General features: G+C 45.0%; 1 protein-coding gene across 1 annotated transcript; it reads left to right on the top strand.

Moving 5' to 3' along the window:
* Positions 1-9,865: 9,865 nt before the first annotated feature.
* aox5 (aldehyde oxidase 5) lies at positions 9,866-20,420 on the top strand (the record flags this gene model as incomplete). The annotated part of the gene is made up of 35 exons (XM_079581650.1): positions 9,866-9,910; positions 11,375-11,432; positions 11,778-11,874; positions 11,950-12,058; positions 12,122-12,248; positions 12,873-12,940; positions 13,004-13,084; positions 13,643-13,723; positions 13,810-13,954; positions 14,066-14,158; positions 14,221-14,372; positions 14,446-14,539; positions 14,604-14,713; positions 14,826-15,010; positions 15,080-15,242; positions 15,314-15,403; positions 15,495-15,664; positions 15,735-15,861; positions 15,960-16,082; positions 16,153-16,249; positions 16,527-16,651; positions 16,736-16,869; positions 16,981-17,068; positions 17,220-17,306; positions 17,705-17,896; positions 17,956-18,186; positions 18,259-18,354; positions 18,613-18,741; positions 19,118-19,192; positions 19,258-19,310; positions 19,376-19,490; positions 19,553-19,618; positions 19,689-19,877; positions 19,936-20,103; positions 20,376-20,420. 35 exons carry the CDS (start codon positions 9,866-9,868, stop codon positions 20,418-20,420), a joined length of 4,008 nt encoding a protein of 1,335 aa, XP_079437776.1.
* Between the last annotated feature and the right edge of the window lie 989 nt (positions 20,421-21,409).

The raw sequence follows: 21,409 nt of genomic DNA, 5'->3' as shown, positions 1-21,409 counted from the left end.
CTGAAAGCAGCCCGTCCCAAAGCCTTTTCAGTCCCTAAAGGCTGAGTGTGATTTCTCCGCGATTTCCGTCAGCGTGTCTACCACAAGTACAATACCTCCCAGCTGAGGGAGTGTTTATCAGGCTGCGGCAGAGACGGGTGCCCATCAATACCAGGCCCGTGGATCAACACACCGCTTTGATCTGTCAGCGAGGATACCGCCGAGTCTGATAAGTGCAGGGGGAAGAGGCTGTGTTGAGGGAGGACATAAAAGGATTTGGCACGGCTCCTAGTATGAGTTTCATCTGTAGCATGATTGTGAAAAGCCTTAAGCTCTTAAGAATTTGAAATCTATAGACTTGCAACTACTGTTAGGAAAAGAAATCGGTGTCATGAGCGAATGTGATGTTGAGAGACTATTTCCTGTGACTGCAGTCTACATCATGTATATATTAGAGATGCAAATTTCACAACACTTTGGCTTAGAGCGTCAGTCTGCCTGATAAAGTAGGGAATATGAGGACATGGGGTATTCCAGGTTTAATTAGCCTGGAGCTTGCCGCTTCTAAATCCAGCTCTCGACTACACAATCTTCTTCCAAAGTTGATTTTTTTACTCCAATTATCTTGCCTTCAATCCGATGTTTAATTGGTTTATGAGTTCACAATCACAGTTTAAAAACTCTGCCGAAGACTCTGTCCCTGTGTGTCCCCTACGCTCGTCCCAAAGTGATTCATGTGTGAAATGCCCCTATCTCTCTGCGGAGCGGCCCGAGGGGAGATCCGGACTAAATGGAGCTGATAAGAGCACAGTTTAGTGCTTCTTTCACTCCATCCCTCTCTTCCAAAAGGCTGAAAAGGAAAGATCATATCCCATAAGGACTCAAAAAGCTAATGTGTTTTGGTCCCAGGACTGTTTACTTTTACTCACTTTTCATGTGAACAATTGGATAAAGTGTCTCTTGCATTGGGATGTAAAAGCAACTCGTATAGAAGCTGTAATCTTTTGAACTTTTTCTTCCTAGCAAACGACGTCTTATCATCGATACAGTTTGCGGCAGGATTCCTTCTGTCCTTTCATGTGCTCACCTCTCAGGAGATTCTTAAAATAACATTCCAGCGCGCTCTGGTCACTGTAGCATTTTATGAGCGCGTGTCTTGTCAGTATGCATCACTAGGCATCACTGGGCACAAGAATGAACTGATGGCTTCTCATCGCTCGCTTCCTCTGAACCCAAGCATTCCAAAACCATTAAGCATTAACAAGAAACCCTCTCGCGCTCCATTGCGTTGCCTTATTATGGACATGCAAGTGTGGCAGTTATTATCCAACTTCTGGTCATCGTGTTGACTTTACATTAGTTTGCATTTGGCAGCCTGTGTGTGGCGTAACGTGTGGATGACCACCTTTGGAGAGAGTTATGTGAGTCAGTGATCCATCCAGAGTGCAGGGTGACCAGTGAAGTTACATCTGCTGTTGTTTAACCCCATATTTCTAGAACCTCACCTTCCCTTTCCTGTTAAGTTAATTCATTAAAGGTTGTAAATCATCCTTGTGCTTTACTGTACATTATACCGCCTAGCCTTGTTATTTTGATGGTAACATGTCTCGATAATATCCTTATGTTAGATGACATTTTAAAGCTGTTCAACCAGCAGATGGCACACTTCCTCGTTTTATATCTCGTTGTTCAGGGAAGCCACGCAAAACTTACAGAAAAGAGAGAGCCCAGTCTCAAACAGGCGAATCATCAGCGTGGGGAAAAGAGTCAAGTTTGGAAAAGGTGTCTAGAGTATGAAGGAACACCATAGTAATCTTCTGTGACGTTCATCAGAGTGTGAGCTGGCGTTTTGAGAGAAGAAGCAGAAGGAGTCCCATAGCAATAGATAGACCACAGTTCAGATATCGATTTCAATGTAAAAAAAATGTGTACAACCCTAATTGTATTGAAGCTGAAGATGCCCCCGTGTGTTTTGCTGAGCCTGGATGACAAAAGCATTACGATGATGGTGGTGAAGGGGTTGCACAGAGGTGAACTGACGTCAGCCCCAGGAGAACAGTGTATGGTGCTTGTCTGCGAGGGGTTTGAGAGGCAGAGGGATTGAACTAATCAGATGACCTTATTGGCTCAGAGGAACGCCAGGCACGAGCGTGACGTGATCAAGAGCGTGCAAGTGACTGCCCTAACAACACAGCCATGGTGACCTACTGAGTAAAAGTATGGAACATTTAACTCATGTAAAAAAGTTTGAAAAGCATTTTGTTTGCCAATTTTTGCCTTGTTTTACTGTAGCTTCTCCCTGAAATATACATGTTATGTTAAAATGTGCATGCTACAAATTCTGAATATTCAAACTATTGGGGCTGTGCAGTCTCTCTTGTACTTTGTTACTTCTTTATATTTGAATGTAACAACACTGCAATGTAATGCTAAACCAACTAACTTTAACTTTTCTTTGGAGCCACTTTGACAGGGACATTTAACTAATGTCTTACAATCAATAATGTAAGAGGACAAAACTGCGTGGTGGGTTCTACAATAATGTAAAACAGCAGCCAACAGGTGCACTCCAGGCCAAATAACTGCACACTGCTTTAAATTTAAATATGGCGATTTTTCACAAAGATGGGTCGTAGTATATAAATCTGATCATGAATGACAATGTAATAATGCAAAGTGAAGGCTTGTAGAATAAGCCTGGACCATACGTCTGTGGAAACATCAATAATGTATTTTTTTTTAGCTATAGACTTTTAATCAAAAAAACATACATTTCCTTTGACAATATCACAGAAAGCTTGAACCTCATTGACAACAAGTTGGAATGTACTGCCATAAAGCAACAAGCCAGTTTCCAATATCACAATGTAAAAGGTGGATTTCATAGCCAGACGTCCCCCAGTGCGGGTGGCGCATGTGTGGGGAGCGGGCTAAGCCTCCCCCTCTGGCATGTCCACTGTTGATCGTGTGTAACCCCGGCAACATTACTCACACACTGACCCGCCGCCGTCGCCCTCGCACCGGGTCCGCTTCTTCTCCACTGCCGTGTAGATCCAGCAACTATCGGTCTTCAAGACAAAAAAATACGCTCCCAACTCAACACGTAGACGTCCGCTCCGCTCCTGTGCAGGGGCTCGGGTGTCGCGAAAGCCGCCTCGCGCGCTCTCCTCCGCGCACGATCCGCTCTATGGATGGACTGATGGAGCAGCAGGAGCGCACCAGAGCGAGGCAGAGGCGGGGTCACGTGATGCCAGGGGGGCGGTCCCTGCTCTGTTTGTTATTAGCTGCGTTAGCGCAGATTAGCATTGTTCATTACGAGTTAGCATCAAACTCATTCAAATACGACAAACAAAAATGACAATTTAGATTTAAAACAGTAGCCTCTTTTGTTTCCCCCCCAAAATCAACATATTTAGCACAAAAATACGTGGTTTTAGATTCGTTAAGTTTAGTTTATTGAAAGGAGAGTGTGCAGTTACATTAAAAAGATGGCTGCACCAGATTTAGCACTATGCTAATTTCCATTTGTAGTCCTACATAATTCAAATATATAACAAAATTTAATCAAAAGGCAATATATAAATAAAAAGTGGAAGTTACAAGGTGCAATATTAGCAAGTTACAAATCATAAAGTGCAGAATTATAAAGTGCAACAGTTTTTTTTAAGTCTATACAACACATACACCTAAGATAACATCATTACACTAGTAATCTAATAGCCATCAGACGCTATCCGCAACATCGTTCTTTTCTCTAGTCCTAATCATTTCAAACTTCCATAATCCATTAGTGCCACTAAAAATCAAATAACTATGGAACGATTACATCACTTGTAAACCCTAATCTAACAAAGAGGAAACTCCAGGTTAGACTATAATAAAATGGAGCTTGGAATTGTTTACATTTCTGAGACTTGTGGCGCATTCCATGGTAAATGGTCTCAAGTTATACAGCGCTTTTCTACCCTCATCAGGCCCAAAGCGCTTTACAGGAAAGTCACCCATCCACACTCATTCACACACCAATGTACATCGACACTGGAGGCAGGGTGGGTGAAATGTCTTGCCCAAGGACACAACAACAGCGTGCACCTGCGGGGGCTGGGATTCGAACCCCATGGTTGTAATACCATACCTAAAGCTATAGTTGTCTTAAAGAAGCTGAACACTAGAAATGAAGCTGGCAGCTAACAGACTTTTCTTATGGCTCTTAACTCTTCTTTTAATATTGTTTTAGCTAATATTAGACTGCTAATAATGCTTGCTAGTACCCAAAACATGGTATTGCTGTATGCCATTGGCAAACTGCAATTAATCATGGAATCGTCTACACTTTACACAGTACAAAGTAAGGGAGACAGACTTTAAGATCGCCTATGTATAAAAGTTTTGACTATCCAGCTGCATCAAAAGCAAGATTTGTACCCACATGTTTTGTGACATAATATTGATTCCTGAGCTCTTTTGCATTTTTTGCCGAGACAAATCTATCAAAAGTGCGACGTCTCTATGTTATAGCCTGAGTTTAGGATACATCTGGGGGAGGGACACACTGTGATGAGTCCATATGCCTGTATAGCTTGCCAACACGCCTGTGGGACAGTGTGCACAGATTCACTAAATAGCCTACTGCTAATTAAAGGAACCAACAGATGGAGACGACACAGGAGGTGCTTGAAGACAAAAAAAAAAGCTCAATTCTATGCCAGATAGGACTATACATCGGGTGCAGAGGACTGAGTTGGTAAAATGTGAACCATAAAGTGAGGCCAAAATCCTTTCTCTTGAGCTTGGTCAGCACAAAGGGAAATAACTGCACCACCAACTGTATAGGCTAAGCTGAAATGATGACATGGTTATTTCGACAGTCCTCCGGTGTGTTATTGTGAGGGGAATATGAAGGGGGGGGCGTGTACACAGACAGTGAATAGGCCTCGCGTCGGTTGCTGCCCCGGAGAGCAGCTCTATTAGGGGCCCTCTGCTCATACAGCCTGGAGTTTATGAAAGAGCACCTTCTATCGGGACAGAAGCACTTAGCATCAGAATAACGCGCTCCACGTCAACCTGCTCCGGCCGCCGCTTGTGCCGCCATTGAAAAAGGAAACAAAACTCAGGAATGTCGCGCATCTCGGTCTCTTGTGATGCAAATGAACGATGACATCAGGCGAGAAAAATGTGCAGTTTGCTCAATTTGAACTGTACATGACAACGATTGAGATGAGGTGTACTACAACTAACGGATTTAGCCACAACTATGAATCTACACACTGTTGCCCGACTTTTTCCGCGCTCTAACCTACAAGCCTAACTGTAGAACTCATTTTTGCTGCCCTCTTGGATCTGGTATGTGAAGTGTGCTGCACAAATCCTTGGTAAATCTGTTCCCTGTTGGTCCATGGTCTCACACTGCTGTGGACGATATGAGAATGTTATCCGGCGCAGCAGAGAGTGAGGAGGAGGCAGAGGGAAGGATTAGCCCAAGGACATGAGGAGATATTAAGAATCTCACTGGCTAATAATGTTGCACACTGGCTCACACACTCAGATTGCTGATAGAAATACACATTTATTTAGCAGAAATTTTAAGAACTCGTCATCAAAAATATAAATGTAACACTTTTGTTTTTCAGCTCTGTGAAGATGATGTTTTGCACTGCGTGAGGCAAATGAAGAGGAGGAGCCGTTTGCATAATTGAGGTAGTTATAGTTGTCAACCTTCAAACAGCATGCTCGTTGCTTTATCGAACATCTGGCCCAGAATATAAAAGGCGTAATGCTGATGAAGGCTTTGTTTCAGAAAGGGGCGGCTCCAGTGGGACTCCTGGTTACTTTTCCTTATTAAAAAGTGTGCATTGTTGGGGATAATCTGATTAATCTGCGTCTAATCTGCAGTGAAAACATAATCCACTGGAACACACGGTGGTCTCAGCACATTAACACGGAGAACAACGCTTCACAGGTTTATTGTTTACATGATTTAGATACAGAGAAAAAGAGACGGCAGATTGACAAAGCAGAACAGCCAATGTCTCAGTTTTTACCTGCGACCACCACTTTATTATTACTGGGGTTTTATCTAAAGGATTACATGATATGTGTGCGCCCCACAAAGAGTTTATCAGCAGTAATCCCCCGGCGCAGGTGACAGGTCGACGATGCTGTGGATTAGCCGCCTCCATATGTCCCTCCTGTGGTCATCGGAATGGTTTACAGTGAGGCTTTAGATTCAGGATGAGAGGGGGGGGGATTAACCGACTCACTGTGCCCACTACAACGCTGCCCAAACACCCACATGTCCACGCCAGAGCAGAGTGACAGATTGACTGACCATATTAGAACCCAAATTGGCAAATCAAAGCAAGCACACTGAGAGTTGGTCTGAATGACAACAATGGTCCGGCAGCTGTGGAGTTGTTTGTAAATGTGTGAGTCGCACTTGTTGTTTTGGCAGATGCAGAGACCTGGAGGCTGGTTCTGATTAGCAGGAGCAGACGCCGGAAGTGCATGTAGGCCACAGGTGAGCCAGACTGCGCAGGATTATAGGATTACACCATGCGTCGGCCATGTTTCAGGTCACTGTGGCGACGGGTAACGCGGGGCCTGGAGCGAACTGTAGGTCCCCACAGGGCTACGGTAGGAGTCGCAACTTTGATGAGCACAAGAAAAAGTGCTAAAGTGCATTCGATTTGCGGATGACAGCACTATGTTCTATTCAGAAGAAAATATAAAAGGTGAAATATACATTTTCTAGATATTATGATTGATGAACACTTTCACATATTGTTGATAATGTCAATGTAAAGATTTTCCAAATACTAGCTGTGCTGCATGAAGTAAATATTCTCTAAATAAGAGTGCATTGTTTCTGTTGTATAACTCATTGATAGGTCCATATCTGACTTATTGTATTGAAGTGTGAGGAAGTGCCTGCAAAACATACAGTACATGAATCTGATTTTTTGAAAAGAGCAATTAGAGTCATCAGTGGAGTTGGATACAGAGACCCAACTAGCCCTATATTTATACAACTAAAAACACTGAAATGTAATGAATTAGTAGAGTATAAAAACTATGTATAAAGCTCATCTGGAAAGTTTACCGGACAATTTGCATAATAGATTTACCTAGAGAAAACGTAAAAAGGAAACTTAAGGAAACCTACGCAGACACGGGGAGAACATGCAAACCCCATTCAGAAAGTTATTCAGTTCATTTTCGTTGTAAAAAACCCTGGATGAAACATAACTTCCTTTGCCTCTGAAGTGTGTTCCATTAGCAGCTCTTTTTGGACCATTTTTGGACTATAGAGAGCATCCTGACCATCACTGTGTGGTTCTTCTACAGAGGGACTATAGAGAGCATCCTGACCATCACTGTGTGGTTCTTCTACAGAGGGACTATAGAGAGCATCCTGACCATCACTGTGTGGTTCTTCTACAGAGGGACTATAGAGAGCATCCTGACCATCACTGTGTGGTTCTTCTACAGAGGGACTATAGAGAGCATCCTGACCATCACTGTGTGGTTCTTCTACAGAGGGACTATAGAGAGCATCCTGACCATCACTGTGTGGTTCTTCTACAGAGGGACTATAGAGAGCATCCTGACCATCACTGTGTGGTTCTTCTACAGAGGGACTATAGAGAGCATCCTGACCATCACTGTGTGCTTCTTCTACAGAGGGACTATAGAGAGCATCCTGACCAGCTCCATCACTGTGTGGTTCTTCTACAGAGGGACTATAGAGAGCATCCTGACCAGCTCCATCACTGTGTGGTTCTTCTACAGAGGGACTATAGAGAGCATCCTGACCAGCTCCATCACTGTGTGGTTCTTCTACAGAGGAACTATAGAGGAGCATCCTGACCAGCTCCATCACTGTGTGGTTCTTCTACAGAGGAACTGTAGAGAGCATCCTGACCAGCTCCATCACTGTGTGGTTCTTCTACAGAGGGACTATAGAGAGCATCCTGACCAGCTCCATCACTGTGAGGTTCTTCTACAGAGGGACTATAGAGAGCATCCTGACCATCACTGTGTGGTTCTTCTACAGAGGGACTATAGAGAGCATCCTGACCATCACTGTGTGGTTCTTCTACAGAGGGACTATAGAGAGCATCCTGACCAGCTCCATCACTGTGTGGTTCTTCTACAGAGGGACTATAGAGAGCATCCTGACCATCACTGTGTGGTTCTTCTACAGAGGGACTATAGAGAGCATCCTGACCATCACTGTGTGGTTCTTCTACAGAGGGACTATAGAGAGCATCCTGACCATCACTGTGAGGTTCTTCTACAGAGGGACTATAGAGAGCATCCTGACCATCACTGTGTGGTTCTTCTACAGAGGGACTATAGAGAGCATCCTGACCAGCTCCATCACTGTGTGGTTCTTCTACAGAGGGACTATAGAGAGCATCCTGACCAGCTCCATCACTGTGTGGTTCTTCTACAGAGGGACTATAGAGAGCATCCTGAGCAGCTCCATCACTGTGTGGCACGGTGCCAGCACTATGTCCTGCTGCAGGAGCCTCCAGCGCATCGTGAGAGCAGCGGAGAAGATCTGTGGAGCCCCTCTCTCCTCCATTAAGGACTTCTTCATTAAGGACATGTAATCCACCCGTCTCACCCAAAGCTGACCCTACGCACCATCACACAGGGAAGAGACCAGGTTTTATCCACCATCAGGAAGCTGAACTCCCTCTCTTCCCTGCCTTCCCTATGCTTCCCAATCCCTCGCCCCACACCATACATAATAGAAATGAACATTTCGATTCCTATGAATTGAATCTTTTGAATCTTAAATATTTAATGCACTAAAGTACTAGATTTCCCCGAAATGTGCTATATTCTTAATATTGTCATTCATTTATACGATCATCCTTTTTCCTGACCTGAAGGTGCTCTGTCTGTGGCCCTTTTGAAATGCCCTTTGTTCATGTGTGACAGAGTGGTTGGTGCAGATGTGTGCAGATGTGCTTCTGTCAGTCGGCCCTGGGGAAACTATGGGGGCATACAGCTTCGAAATAAGATGCAAATAAGACAATCCAATTTCAATTCTGTAATTTTATGTATTGACAATGTATTGGAGACACAATAAGGACAAAAGCAAGACAACAGCTCCATCTACTGGACATTCCACGATTCCAGGAAGAACTAGGACACATTTGTCCAGCATCAAGAAAACTTTTGCTCTGTTCTAGAACATAATATACATGTCATGAATAGTACTGCCAAGTCCCTGCGGTCGATTTTATAGTTGTTTATTTATTTAAATAAACATACTTTTCTCTCTTTATTTCATTTAAACTTTAGACAAAGTTATTGAAATCACTAATAGACCCCCCACACACACAGACACAGGGTCTGTGCCTGTTAAAACAAAGGCCTCACTCTGTTCCTAAACCTCTGGAGGTGGCTGAGTTCTCTGTTGTGTATGAGCTGATGTCACATGGTTTCCTCACAATGGCGTTATATTAAAATGTCACAGTAATGCACATGAGCCAAGCCATAAAATCACTTTAAACTAGACATACAGCACGAGTCATACAGCATTGTATAAGATACCTGTTTACTATTTCATTGTTTGCACATTTCCTGTCTATTCTGCACAGCCTGAGTGTTTCTAAGAGCTGATGTAACAAGTGAATTTCTCCATCGTGAGGCTTGTCTTGTCTGGCACAGAAATGGACTAAAGCTTTGGATGTTTAATGTTCATTTCAAATGTTTCTGAAATGTTACAACCAGGGATCTGCTTGTGCGACATTACAACACAGGTTCTCCTGTCCAATCAGAAGCAAGCAGGCTGTCCCTGTCCCGCCCCCTCCTGCCCTGGCCTGAGAACCAGCACAGTGCGGCTCCTGATGCTCTGCTGACCAGTGGAACCATGGCCTCTTCCAGTGAGCTCCTCTTCTACATCAACGGAAGAAAGGTCAGGTTTTTTCTCCGCGGCTCATTACTGTGAATGATGAGTGCGTGGTACTATTTGTCATAAATATAGATGGTACTTTAATTTAAATAAACCCATCATAGTTATTATAACAGATCAGCTTTATCTGAATCTTCACCTTGAGTAAGGACGTGGCTCCTGAAGTAAATGAGCAGCAGGTTTTCTACTAACTCATGATCACTCAGTCATTCAGAGTCTCATTATTGTTCAGTCGTCTGGTCGAACTTGTGAAAAGTTACAATTGGTGCAAAACAAAGCTGATTTTTACTGAATTGCTGTTGTAACTTAACAAAAAGCTTGATTGTGTGTTTGCTTGTATATCAAAATGTATTAATAATAAATGCTGTTCTTTATGACATGTAAAGAAATGTGTTTGTTGTGGAAAACACCCCAGCAAGAGCAGCTGAGGCTAGTGGGGTCTAAATAAACATAAACGTAGAGGCTGTTTATTCCCTCTGGACGATTATTGATTTTGTGGAATGACATATGACCTTCTTAATTGCAGTCTTTGTGATTTGCTATTTGCAAACATTCAAATTGCAACTTTTACAAAATATATGAAGATAGATGGAGACTTGAATTGGAAAAATGTTCAATTGGAAATATGTAAATTGATTAAATGTCAGAAAATAATGCTGCCACTGAGATGTCCACATGAATGAATGGCAGAACTGTTAACATGAAACTTTCAAAGATGAAGAGTCTCCCTGCTCCTGTTTTCAGTCATACAAAGGTTCTCCTGTAGGTTCTCTCACATGACAGAATATTCCAAGGAGGCTTATGTTTAAGGTCACAACCGTGAGGAGGAATTTGCCTTTTTGCTTTTGCTGCTGCAGAGGTTTGGACCTGGTTTATGGTTAAAAGTCTCAAACCGGCGCACGATTCAAGTAAAATGACTGAGACAATGTACTGGTCTTCAAAACAGCCAGCAACAAAGAGTGGATTATAATCTGCACCAATTCCTATCTAACCTTTGAGGATGTTTCTGTTATTTCGTTCAAAAGCGGCGAATCGTGCCCTCCATCTGAAAAACAGAATGTTCTGAATGCGATGATGATCAAATTCAACTTTTGGGGATTTCTTTATTCAAAGGGAGGGACGCTGTGGTTGAAACTATGACCATCACTGTCCTGTATAATACATGTGTCTAATGGTGTGTCTTGTGTGGCTCAGATGGAGGTCAGCTGCTTCATCATCTCCTTCAGCAGATTTCATACTTTTAGATACAATCACAAGTTTCCTGGGAGTCCGTGACCTGGACTTGTTCAGCCTAGTCATTCATCTGCTTCTTTTCCATCAGGCTGGGTACACTGGTGTCCACAGCTGGCCCTCAACATGGTGTAAATGCAGTTTCAGTCGTAGTAAATCTGGATACATGAGGCCCTGTGGTAATATGCATTGAGCTCTGATTGGTTCGATTGATTTCGGTTTCTTTCATTATCACAGATTGTGGAGAGGGATGCAGATCCTGAGGAGGTGTTGCTCGGCTACCTCCGGAGGAAAGGTCTGCAGTCTTCTGTCTCATAGAAATAATGACATGTTACAGTGATTCTTAAACTTGTCTGAAAATATGTGGCTGTGGAAGCACCACCAGGAACAGCTCAAGATCACATCAGGACTAAACCGGGTCTAAAACACTAACCCTGCATGTGGAAACAGCGTGTAAAATCCAGGGATTATTTTCTTTACTCATGAAATGATTTCTTATTAAAATGTGTAAAGTATATAATTGCAAATGACCCTGAGAACCACTGACATAAGTAATTGTTTATTTGAAGTCTCTCGGACATAGTTCACAGTATGTTAAATGTTGTTAATAGTGTGAGTGAATGAAGTCGTTTGCCTGCAGTGGGTCTGACTGGGACCAAGTCTGGCTGTGGAGGAGGGGGCTGCGGCGCCTGCACGGTCATGGTCTCCAGATACGACCCTAATCAGGAGAAAGTCCTGTATCCTTTCACACACTGGAGAACATGCACACCAACATAGTTTCAACAGCAGTTTCCACTTCTTAACTCGTGCAGACATTACGCAGTGACGGCTTGTCTCCAGCCCATAGTCACCCTCCACGGAGCGGCTGTGGTGACTGTGGAAGGCATCGGCAGCACCAAGACCAAACTGCACCCGGTCCAGGTAAAGAAGAGTGCGCCGTGGTAGGAAATGTGATCACTTGTTGTATATGTTTTTGGATTCCAGGAGAGGCTCGCCAAGGCTCATGGCTCCCAGTGTGGCTTCTGTTCCCCCGGGATGGTCATGTCCATGTACAGCCTGCTGAGGAACCAGCCCCAGCCCAGCATGGAGGACATCAGGGAGGCTCTGACGGGTAACTGTGATACTTCAGTTCATCAGTGTTTCACCTTTTCTATCAAATATTTGGGGAAAATATTCTAGGAAACATTTGCAGTAAAACAACATTGGAAAAAAAGGTGCAAGGAGCTCGTGTTTATGTGGCGACGACGATGTCATCTCTCCTCTTCCAGGTCCAGCGGATCTTTAGTCGTATTCACTATTATGGGATGTAGCTGATTTGAACCTGCTGTAGAACATCTGATCAGAAAAATTCTTTTACTCAAGATTTCTTACATTAATTATCATATTATTTTTTCCATACACAAGGAAGGCTTCTTTTAAATCTAAAAAATCAGATTTTTTCCTGGAAAAATGGTGAGATATGTAATTCTTAGATGTAAAACAGTTTGGGCCTTTATCTGTTATTTCAGCAGGAGATTCACATAAAGTTGTGCAGTGTTTATCTATGGAGCTCTCAACAGTTTGGACCCAGAAGAAGCTTTATTCAGCTGCGTTTTGTGTCTGATAATAAGTCTTATAATCCTAAAGAGTTACTGTTGCACACACTAGTTTTGAAAGGCTGCGTAAAATCTTCCAGGTCTTAGTGATTAATGAGTTTTGAAGATGTATTATTGTAACACTTGTCTGTCTCAACCAGGAAATCTGTGTCGCTGCACGGGCTACAGACCGATCATCGATGGGTTCAAGACCTTTTGTGGCCGTCAGGTAAGAGCTGTGTTTATTAAACCCATTTCAGATCATCTTATTTGAATGGCTTGTTCTCCACAGTCGCCTGGGTGCTGTCAGAATGGAGCTGTGGGAGGGACGTGCTGCAGGGACAATGGACCAAAGGACGCACAGGAGAGTGATGTGAGTTCAAAGACCTGTCCTTTCATCACATTGTGCTGATGTTGTTAGAGAATTGTATTTGGAGGGAACAATCCAGCTGTGGTTTATAGAAACTCCTGGTCCCATTTTTTAATGACAGCAGAGCCAATATTTGCTCATTTATTTTTGTATCAATTGTTTAACTTACTAAGATGAAAGAACATTTTGACAGCAATCATTCTTTACCATGGATGTTAACATAACTGCAGGACTGTGCACTTCTACAAAGGGTCCCGAACCTTTGAGACCGAGACCCCCAAAATCACCCCGGGACCCTCTTCTGTAAATGGAATTATAATTTTAATAATTTAAGGTGCCAAACATTTAAAATCCTTAAATTTAATGATAGTTTGGACATCATCATGTTTGATTATTTGGCTTTATTTCACTAAAAGAAGCTGTTTTCAATCAATCCGTATAAAAATACTGAAAGTGATCCTGCCCTTCAGTGTCCCACGACCCCCCTCCCCCTCTGTTCTAGTACATTCAGATCTACTGATGGTATAATAAGTTGTATTTCGTGTTTTTTTTCTTTTTTAGATCTGCAATACCATTTTTTTCCAGGACAATCTCTTGCCATCGGATCCAAGTCAAGACCTGATCTTTCCTCCAGAGCTCATGGTTTGTATGAGTTAGTTTTTAATAGCAGTTATATGACTAAGTAACTTTATAAATGTGTAATATTCATGTGATTTTTCTCACTGGAGATGAAGGCAAAGCGATGCTGTGAGGAGGTCCTGTGCTTCAGAGGACAGAGGGTGACCCTGCTGGCTCCACCTGACCTCCCCCAGCTCCTCAAACTCAAAGCCCTACATCCAGACGCGCCGCTCATGGTCGGAAACACCACCTTAGGTACAAGTGAACACGTAGCACTTCTATTGGGTGTCTATGGGTAGTAATTATAAAGTAATAAAAAAACAAGTGTACATTACTGCCCCCATGAGGACGTCCTTTTGTTTCCAGGTCCTAATGTGCAGGTGAAAGGGCAGCACTGTCCTCTGCTGCTCTACGCGGGGAGAGTAGCTGAGCTCTCCAAAGTGCAGTGGGGCGAGAAGGGTAAGTCCTTTCCATCGTCCCTCCTCTAGGTTTGAACTGTCCCTGACTGTGCTGTGGCCCAGGCCTGACCATCGGAGCGGGCTGCACCCTGAGCCGCCTGAAGGGGGAGATGGAGCAGGCCGTGCAGCAGAGGGACGAGGAGCTGAGCGCGGGGTACAAGGCCCTGCTGCAGACCCTCCAGTGCCTGGCAGGAAAACAGATCCGAAACATGGCAGTGAGGGCAAACACTCTATTTCTGTTCATGACATCGATCGCATACACTGGACTGTGGTTTTGTGTCTCGACAGACTATTGGAGGGAATATCGCCAGTGGAAACCCTAAGTACGACCTGTGCAGCGTGCTGGCCGCTCTGGACTGCTCCCTGGCCCTCTCCTCTGAAGGTGTGTCCCATCGTGTGTCTGTATGAGTGTGCGTAACCATGTGTAATCATGTCTTCACTGACAGATGGTACCAGGACTGTCCCTTTAGACGAGAGCGTGTTCCCAGAGTTTGGAAAGACCGTGCTCAGACCTGACGAAGTGCTGCTGTCGCTCCACATCCCCTACTCCAAACCAGTACCATCATTTTCTTGGATGATATACAAATAAGAATATTCTAAAGATCAGCAGATGTAGTGAAACTTTGAGAAGAACATAACACACACACTGTCTGTCCCTGTCCCGTCAGAGTGAGTACATCGCTGCCTTCCGCCAGGCTCAGAGGAGGGAGTTTGCCTTCTCCTTGGTGAACGCTGGGATGAAGGTCTGCCTCAGGGCGGGCTCTCCTGTGGTCCAGTCCCTCAGGGTGTTCTACGGAGGGGTGGGGCCTACACTGGTGCGACCTGCTCACACCTGCCAGCAGCTGGAGGGGCGGTAAGATCCATAAGAACATACAAAACCTCACAAAATAAACAGGAACAATACATGAGAGCTTTATCGCAGGGCGTGGGGGGAGGAGCTTCTCTCCGAGGCCTGCTCCTCTCTGACTGAGGAGGTGAAGGTTCCTCCGTCCATCCCCGGAGGGAAGGCCGAGTACCGCAAGACCCTGGCCCTCAGCTTCTTCTATAAGTTCTACATGTTGGTGACAGAGTCGATGAGGCAGAGGGTGAGTGCACAAACGCTGTCCTTCATGTCGCTGTAGGTTCTGGTCGTCACTTGTTTAGTGTTTTGTTGAAGGGAGTTTCAGATGTGGGCGTCCCCGCGGAGCAGCTGAGCGCCCTGACGCCATTCAAGAACCAGCTGCCACAGGGGACGCAGTCATTTCAGGTCAGCGATTCAACTCTTGTCCAGGGCTGTAGGAGAACTTTAGGAATCATTTTTCTGCTGATCCATTAAGCTTGTACTTTCTCGTCCCCAGCTCGTCTCCCCGTCTCAGCCCCTATCTGACCCGGTGGGACGTCCCAACATACACCACAGTGGTCTGGAGCAGGCCACTGGAGAGGCCAAGTACTACGATGACCTGCCGCCCGTCCAGGGAGAGCTGTTTTTGCACATGTTGACCAGCAGCAGAGCGCACGCCAACGTCATGTCAGTGTCATGTTCTGCTCTAGTGACTTTAGGAATCATTGGAGGATCATTGGTGTCTGTTTGCCCACAGAAACATTGACACCTCTGAGGCCCTGCAGATGCCTGGAGTGGTCACCTTCATTTCTGCAGCGGACGTCCCAGGTTCCAACCAGAGACCATGGTTCAACACTGTAGACGAGATCTTTGCTGAGAGAGAGGTCAGGTCAAAACGCTAAAGCTACATTACTCCTTTTGATGGGTTAAACACGCTCTTAGCCACATCAGAATGGATCTGTCCCCTTTCCCATTGCTGCAGGTGCTGTGTGTGGGTCAGATCATCGGAGCGTTAGTGGCCGAGTCCAGGGAGCAGGCCAAGAGGGCAGCAGCCAAGATCCAAGTCACCTACGAGGACCTGCAGCCGGTCTTCTTCACCATACAGGTGACATCCAGCACAATCAAGGACTAAAGATGTTTGAAAACATGCAGACTTATTTCCCCTTTATGCAAAGGACGCCATAAAACACAACTCCTTCTTTGGGCCCAAGAGGCAGCTCGAGAGGGGCGATGTGGACACCGCGCTCCAGACAGCCCAACACATTCTAGAGGGTGAGCAGAACCTCCAAAAGTCAATCTAAGACACTGACAAACACACCTCAGCTCAAATCTCTCTACTTTTCTTCCAAACCAATGACTTGTATTCTTAAATCGTTGCACAGCCTGGTGTAATGTTTGTGATGGGGTTGCACAATTACAAAATGTGTGATTTGAACGGTTGCCATCAGAGAATTGCGAAAACTGCAATCATTTATCCAGCACAATAATACGACCCGTGAGGAAGTATTTTGTAGTTCAGAGCTCTACAAACATGCTCTGTGATTGTCAGATGAGATCTACATGGGGGGTCAGGAGCACTTCTACATGGAGACCCAGGGGGTGATCGTGGTGCCGCGGGGAGAGGCTGATGAGATGGACGTGTACGTGGGCACTCAGCACGCCGCCTTCACTCAGGTAAGTCCTTCTGCACTAACACCAGAGCCTGGCCCCATGTCCATCTCTGACCCCTCTGTGTGTGTGTGTGTGTGTGGGGGGCAGGAGCTGGTGTCCCAGGCCCTGGGCGTCGGCTCCAACAAGATCACGTGTCATGTGAAGAGGCTCGGAGGAGGCTTCGGGGGGAAGGTCATGAAGATCGCCACATTTTCAGCCATCACCGCTGTGGCTGCACACAAGTGAGAACATGTTTACAGACTTTATCAAAGTCCCAGCCACTGAGAAATGAGTATGAACAGATACACCTTGTATTAGCTACATGGCACACATTGGTCATTGTTGTTGCTCAGGACGGGCAGAGCTGTGCGCTGCTGTCTGGACAGAGGAGACGACATGCTCATCACCAGTGGGAGACACCCCTTCCTGGTGAAGTACAAGGTGCTCTACAGTTCTATTGTCATTTTGTAAAGACTTCTGTCTGTGAAGGGTGTGATATAAATAAACGTTTCTTTCTTCATTGCCATGTAACAGATGTTTTGTATCTTTCACCCCCTGTAACTGCTGACTTACCCCGTCCTGTGTGCGACAGGTGGGCTACAACAGTGATGGCACCATAGTGGCAGCAGACATCTCTTACTACAGTAACGGAGGCTGCACTCTGGACGAGTCTGAGTTTGTGAGTTTGACTAAACCATGTTGTTTAGAGTAGTTGTTCTCAAGGACCAAAGTGGTTTGGCTTCGGGTCCCACCACTATAAGCTGTGACCCAGAGAGAAATATTGTACTTTCCACAGTTTTTATTGAACAAGTAGTAGATATGCCTTCAAGACTACACTTATGATCTAAACAACCCAATAACATTCATGCACTTCATTTTAACATTGGAATTGCATGGAAAGCACTATTGGATCAAAACAATGAAATAAAAAAGTTCCCTGAAATAGGCTCACGACCCACTGAAAATGGTTCTGCGACCCAGTTATTCTGTCCATTTTACAATCCTCCTTTGTCAGTCAGTAGAAGTGCTCCATGTTCTAGCACCGAGACCAAGAGAAATGAATCCTTTTCTGTTTAGATCATGAGCAAGGCTCTGCTGCACATGGATAACGCCTACAGGATCCCACACCTGAGGGGGCGGGGCCTGGTGTGTCGGACCCACCTGCCCTCGTACACAGCCTTCAGGGGCTTCGGAGGGCCACAGGGGCTCATGGCCATGGAGAGTGTTCTCTATGAGGTGTCAGTGCGCTGCGGACTGGCCCCTGAGAAGGTAACCACTAACACAGTGTGAACACGCGTGTGCATGTCCTCAGTGTTTATACTGTGCAGGTGCGTGAGCTGAACATGTACCAGGACGACCTGTGCTACACCCACCACAAACAGGCCTTCAGCCCCAAGGACCTGCGCCGCTGCTGGGACCAGTGTCTGCAGAGGGCCCAGTACGAGGAGCGTCTCCGGGACGTCCAGCTCTTCAACTCCCAGAACCGCTGGAAGAAGAGGGGCATCTCTGTGCTGCCCCAGAAGTTTGGAGTGGGCTTCTCCAAAGGATTCTACAACCAGGTGCCAGAGCAAGTGCTGAGGGCAACTCTTCTTTCAACACAAAGTCTTCAAACATTGTGCTTTGTCCTGCAGGGAGCTGCTCTGGTCAATGTTTACAAAGACGGCTCTGTGCTGGTGTCCCATGGAGGGACTGAGATGGGGCAGGGCATCCACACTAAGGCTCTGCAGGTACAGGACACTCTCTCCGACCCCTGTTCCATCAAATCACTCCAAGAGCAACAAATACATTACTCATTACTTCTTTTTTTATGTTTTGTGTGTCACAAGACTACAAACATACCAGTTTCCTCCAGTTTCCTCCATTCAGCAAAGTGCTACAAAAACAGTCTAACTATCCCACCTGCCAGCCTCCAGGAACAGGACTGTTGACCGACTGAAAGTATGCTTTGGCAAATTAAAGGAACCCTCGATTACCTGTGTGTGCAGGTGGCCAGCAGAGTGCTCCATGTGCCCATGTCCAACCTCTTCATCAAGGAGACCTGCACTGGAAACGTCCCCAACGCTGCTCCGTCGGCCGCCTCCTTCGGCACTGATGCAGTGGGCATGGCTGTCAAGGTCCGGCTTTACTTCAGCATAACATGCATATGCATGTTATTGTTAATGAACACACATGGATACAGGCACGGATTGTGTTGTCTCACACTGGCACTCTCGAACACACTCAATCATACAGGCCTATTGTACATGTTTTTTCTCAACTTATTTTCTACCTTTTATTAGGCTCAAAGTGCTTTACAGTAAGGAACCAGTCACCCATTCACTCTCATTCACAAACACTGGTGGGAATCGAACCTGGGACCTTCACGATCGCTAACTTCTGCGCTACCGTGCTACCACATATTAGCAGACGTTTGGTTTGGAGGACACAGGCAGGATCGAGTGCACTGCTCTAGAGTTGGTGGTACAGTTGATAAATGTGCGTTGTTTGCAGGACGCTTGTGAGAAGCTGATGAGGCGCCTGAAGCCCATCATGGAGAAGAGTCCCAAAAGCACATGGAAACAATGGGTACGTGAATTGACTTGATTAAAATGCTCCTCGTCTTGCTCTGTCTGACTGTGTGCCCCCTGCAGGTGAATGATGCATACTACCAGAAGATCAGCCTGTCTGCCACTGGCTTCTACATGTAAGACACGGACTACAGACAATGCTCTGCACACTTTCTGTTCCTGATGAGTGTGTGTGTGACAGGGGACCTGCTACAGATGTGGACTGGGACAAAGGAGAAGGAGACGCCTACTACTACTTTACTTTTGGGGCGTGCTGCTCTGAAGTGGAGATCGACTGCCTGACTGGAGATCATAAAGTACTGCATTAGTCATTTGATGAAGACTGCTGAGTAATTGTTAATTGTTTGGTTTATTGCAGACCATCCGGACAGACATAGTGATGGACGTGGGCAGAAGCATCAACCCGGCGCTGGACATAGGCCAGGTGAAAGGCTCTCACATGTGATCTGTCTCACTTCTGGACCTTCTGTGTGATGCTGGGCTGTGTTTGTCAGGTGGAAGGAGGCTTTGTGCAGGGGCTGGGCCTGTACACCATCGAAGAGCTGCACTTCTCTCCAGACGGGACCCTTCTGTCCAGAGGCCCGTCCCAGTACAAGATCCCCGCTCTGTGTGACGTCCCGGCAGAGTTCAACGTGCACCTGCTGGCCGACGCCCAGAACCCCCACGCCATCTACATGTCCAAGGTACAACATGGGGAGGGCTGTCGGGGTGTCCTTGTCTCACATGGGTCTCTGCTGTCAGGGCGTCGGCGAGGTCCCGGTGTTCTTCGGCTCCTCAGTGTTCTTTGCAGTAAAGTCTGCCATCGCTGCGGCGCGTCTGGACAGAGGGCTGAGTGCAGCGTTCCCTCTGAGCTCTCCTGCCACAGCCCAGAGGATCAGGATGGCCTGTGAGGACCAGTTCACCCACATGGTACAAACAAAGACACTGGAAACACCACAATTAGTCATAAAGTCCCCTTTTATTGTTGCATTAAGTGACAATACAAACTCAAATGTCTGTAAATGTGAAGAATGAAACAAGGGAAAGATTAATTACATTTTAAAATTTCACATATATCCCAGATTTTGTTACAGCCTCATTCCAAAACTGATTAAATTTGTTTGATTTTTCTCAATCTGCACACACAAAAGAAATATAGTTAGCTGCTGAAACTAAGCCTAATCTCTTTTTTTCCGTTCTAGGCTTTATCCTCGACAGAAAAGGCCTCCTGGTGCATCGATGTCTGACGTGATTATTCTCTACACAAACTAAAAACAATGTATTAGTAAAAAAAAAAAAGTAATTTCATTTAAGCCTAAACACCTTTTAAAAAATGTGCTTGAACATTTCGAGAGCTATAACTCAATGAAGGAACAATATTTTTTTCAACTTTTTTGTCTCTTGTCATACATATAAAAATAATCAAACTTTTAAAATATTTGAACCGTAAAGTCACTAAAATGTATTGCCATTGTGGCCCCATTCATTTACATGTCCATAGACTTACACGCTTCTAAAAAACAGATTAAAAATTTGATGTCAAACTTCTGCATATTTTCTGAACCTTCAGGCTTCAAACGAACTCCCTGACATATTTTTTTCACCATGAGGTCATGTTTACCTAGTGTGGTAAGAGGAAGAATATGCCTGTTATTTACTATATGAGTACAGTCGTAAAGAACAGAAACGCCTGCATTATTTCATTGTTACTGAATCTTGCTCCTTCATAAACACTTCCACAGAGTTAGAGGTTTTTGAACTGGTATTTGGACAAAATTGTTGGAGTTCTACAGTCGTCTCCATGCCCCCTGTAAACAGCTGGTCATCAAGTCTGAGAGTCTTTATTTGCCTCTGCAAATGTTCCTTCTTTTTGTACAAATACCGGTTCAAAAACCTCTGTCTTGCCCCTTCCTAAACACTTCCACAAACTCACTCTGATGCACAAAGTCACAAAATAAAGGGAAAAATTCAGTAATAATGAAGAAATGCAGTTTGTTATTTAAGAGCGTTTACTAAGATTGGAAAAACAGCCATTTTCTTTCTCTTGTCAAACTAGGTGAAAAAACTGTTGAAATGACATTTTGAATCTGTTTTATAGAAGCGTTTTGAAAAAGTGTGATTATAATGTAAGTCTGTGGATTCAAGGGGCCACAATACGAGCGATCGCGATGTCGTCACATCCGTTAGCTGTGGTCGGTATTTTACATTTTCATATTTGATAAAACATTTTATTATT

The sequence above is a fragment of the Gobius niger genome (genome assembly GCF_951799975.1).
Source record: "Gobius niger genome assembly, chromosome: 23".
Taxonomy (NCBI): Eukaryota; Metazoa; Chordata; class Actinopteri; order Gobiiformes; family Gobiidae; genus Gobius; species Gobius niger.
The sequence above is the reverse complement of the archived record's forward strand: the minus strand, read 5'-3'. Positions and strand labels throughout refer to the sequence as shown.